At 49.0% G+C, this 1176-nt stretch overlaps 1 protein-coding gene across 1 annotated transcript; it reads right to left on the minus strand.

Annotated features, from left to right (window-relative positions):
* Positions 1-463: 463 nt before the first annotated feature.
* LOC112969735 (olfactory receptor 14C36-like) lies at positions 464-1048 on the minus strand (the record flags this gene model as incomplete). Its single annotated transcript, XM_026073332.1, has 1 exon — positions 464-1048. A coding segment is annotated over exon 1 (561 nt), but the record flags the coding sequence as incomplete, so codon positions are not given.
* Positions 1049-1176: the final 128 nt, after the last annotated feature.

Consider the following 1176-nt stretch of genomic DNA (forward strand, 5'->3'; position numbering starts at 1 on the left):
GGACACCAATGGGTGAGTCCTAAATCCAGCCCTTCATCTCTAAGAGATCATAACATGATTATGAGCTTTTTGCTCCTGGACCCATGGAGAACCCTGTGCAACAGGCCCTCCTGGACTGAAGGTCTTTGGGACTATTCTTGACACCAGCTTTGAAGGAAGCCAGGCCTTCGGGCACTGCACCTGCAAGAACCTACTTTATTAAWGAGAAACTGTGAGGGAGTCAGCTCTGACCCAGCGTTGGACACAACTTTATATGGGCACCAGGTGAGACAGAGCAGTCTCAGTAAAGGTGGAAAGAATTCAACCACTTGTGCAGCAACACAGATAACAAGTACTACTACTAATAGTAATAAAAGTCATAATGAAAATAAAGTAAACAAAAAAAGCTCAGTCTTGGTACAGGACACAGGGGGAGTCATTTGTGGAGAGCAATGTTACCTCTGCTGAAAAATGTCCATGAAATCACTTTCCTCAGGGCATCTTTGAGCTCCTTGTTCCTCATGCTGTAGATGAGGGGATTCAGAATTGGAGGCACCACCGCATACAGAACAGTCACCACCAGATCCAGAGGTGGGGAGGAAAGGGAGGGGGGCTTCAGGTAGGCAAACATGTCAGTGCTGACAAACAGGGAGAACACGGCCAAGTGAGGAAGGCACGTGGAAAAGGCTTTGTGCCGGCCCTGCTCAGAGGGGATCCTCAACACAGCAGTGAAGATCTGCACATAGGACAGCACAATGAAAATGAAACACCCAAAGCCTAAACAGGCACTAAACACAATGAGCCCAACTTCGCTGAGGTAGGAGTCTGAGCAGGAGAGTTTGAGGATCTGAGGAATTTCACAGAAGAACTGATCCACTGTGTTGCCTTGGCAGAGGGGTATTGAAAATGTGTTCCCAGTGTGCAGGAGAGCATGGAGAAAACCACTGGCCCAGGCAGCTGCTGCCATTCTGACACAAGCTGTGCTGCCCATGATGGTCCCATAGTGCAGGGGTTTGCAGATGGCAACAAAGCGGTCATAGGCCATGAGTGTGAGAAGAAAATACTCCCCTCCTAACAAGAAGAAAACCAGGAAGACTTGAGCAGCACATCCCAAGTAGGAAATGACCCTGGTGTCCCACAGAGAATTGGCCATGGATTTGGGGACAGTGACAGAGATGGTGCCAAGGTCAAGGAGGG

This window comes from Apteryx rowi, unplaced genomic scaffold (genome assembly GCF_003343035.1).
Source record: "Apteryx rowi isolate R43461 unplaced genomic scaffold, aptRow1 scaffold_3669, whole genome shotgun sequence".
Lineage (NCBI taxonomy): Eukaryota > Metazoa > Chordata > Aves > Apterygiformes > Apterygidae > Apteryx > Apteryx rowi.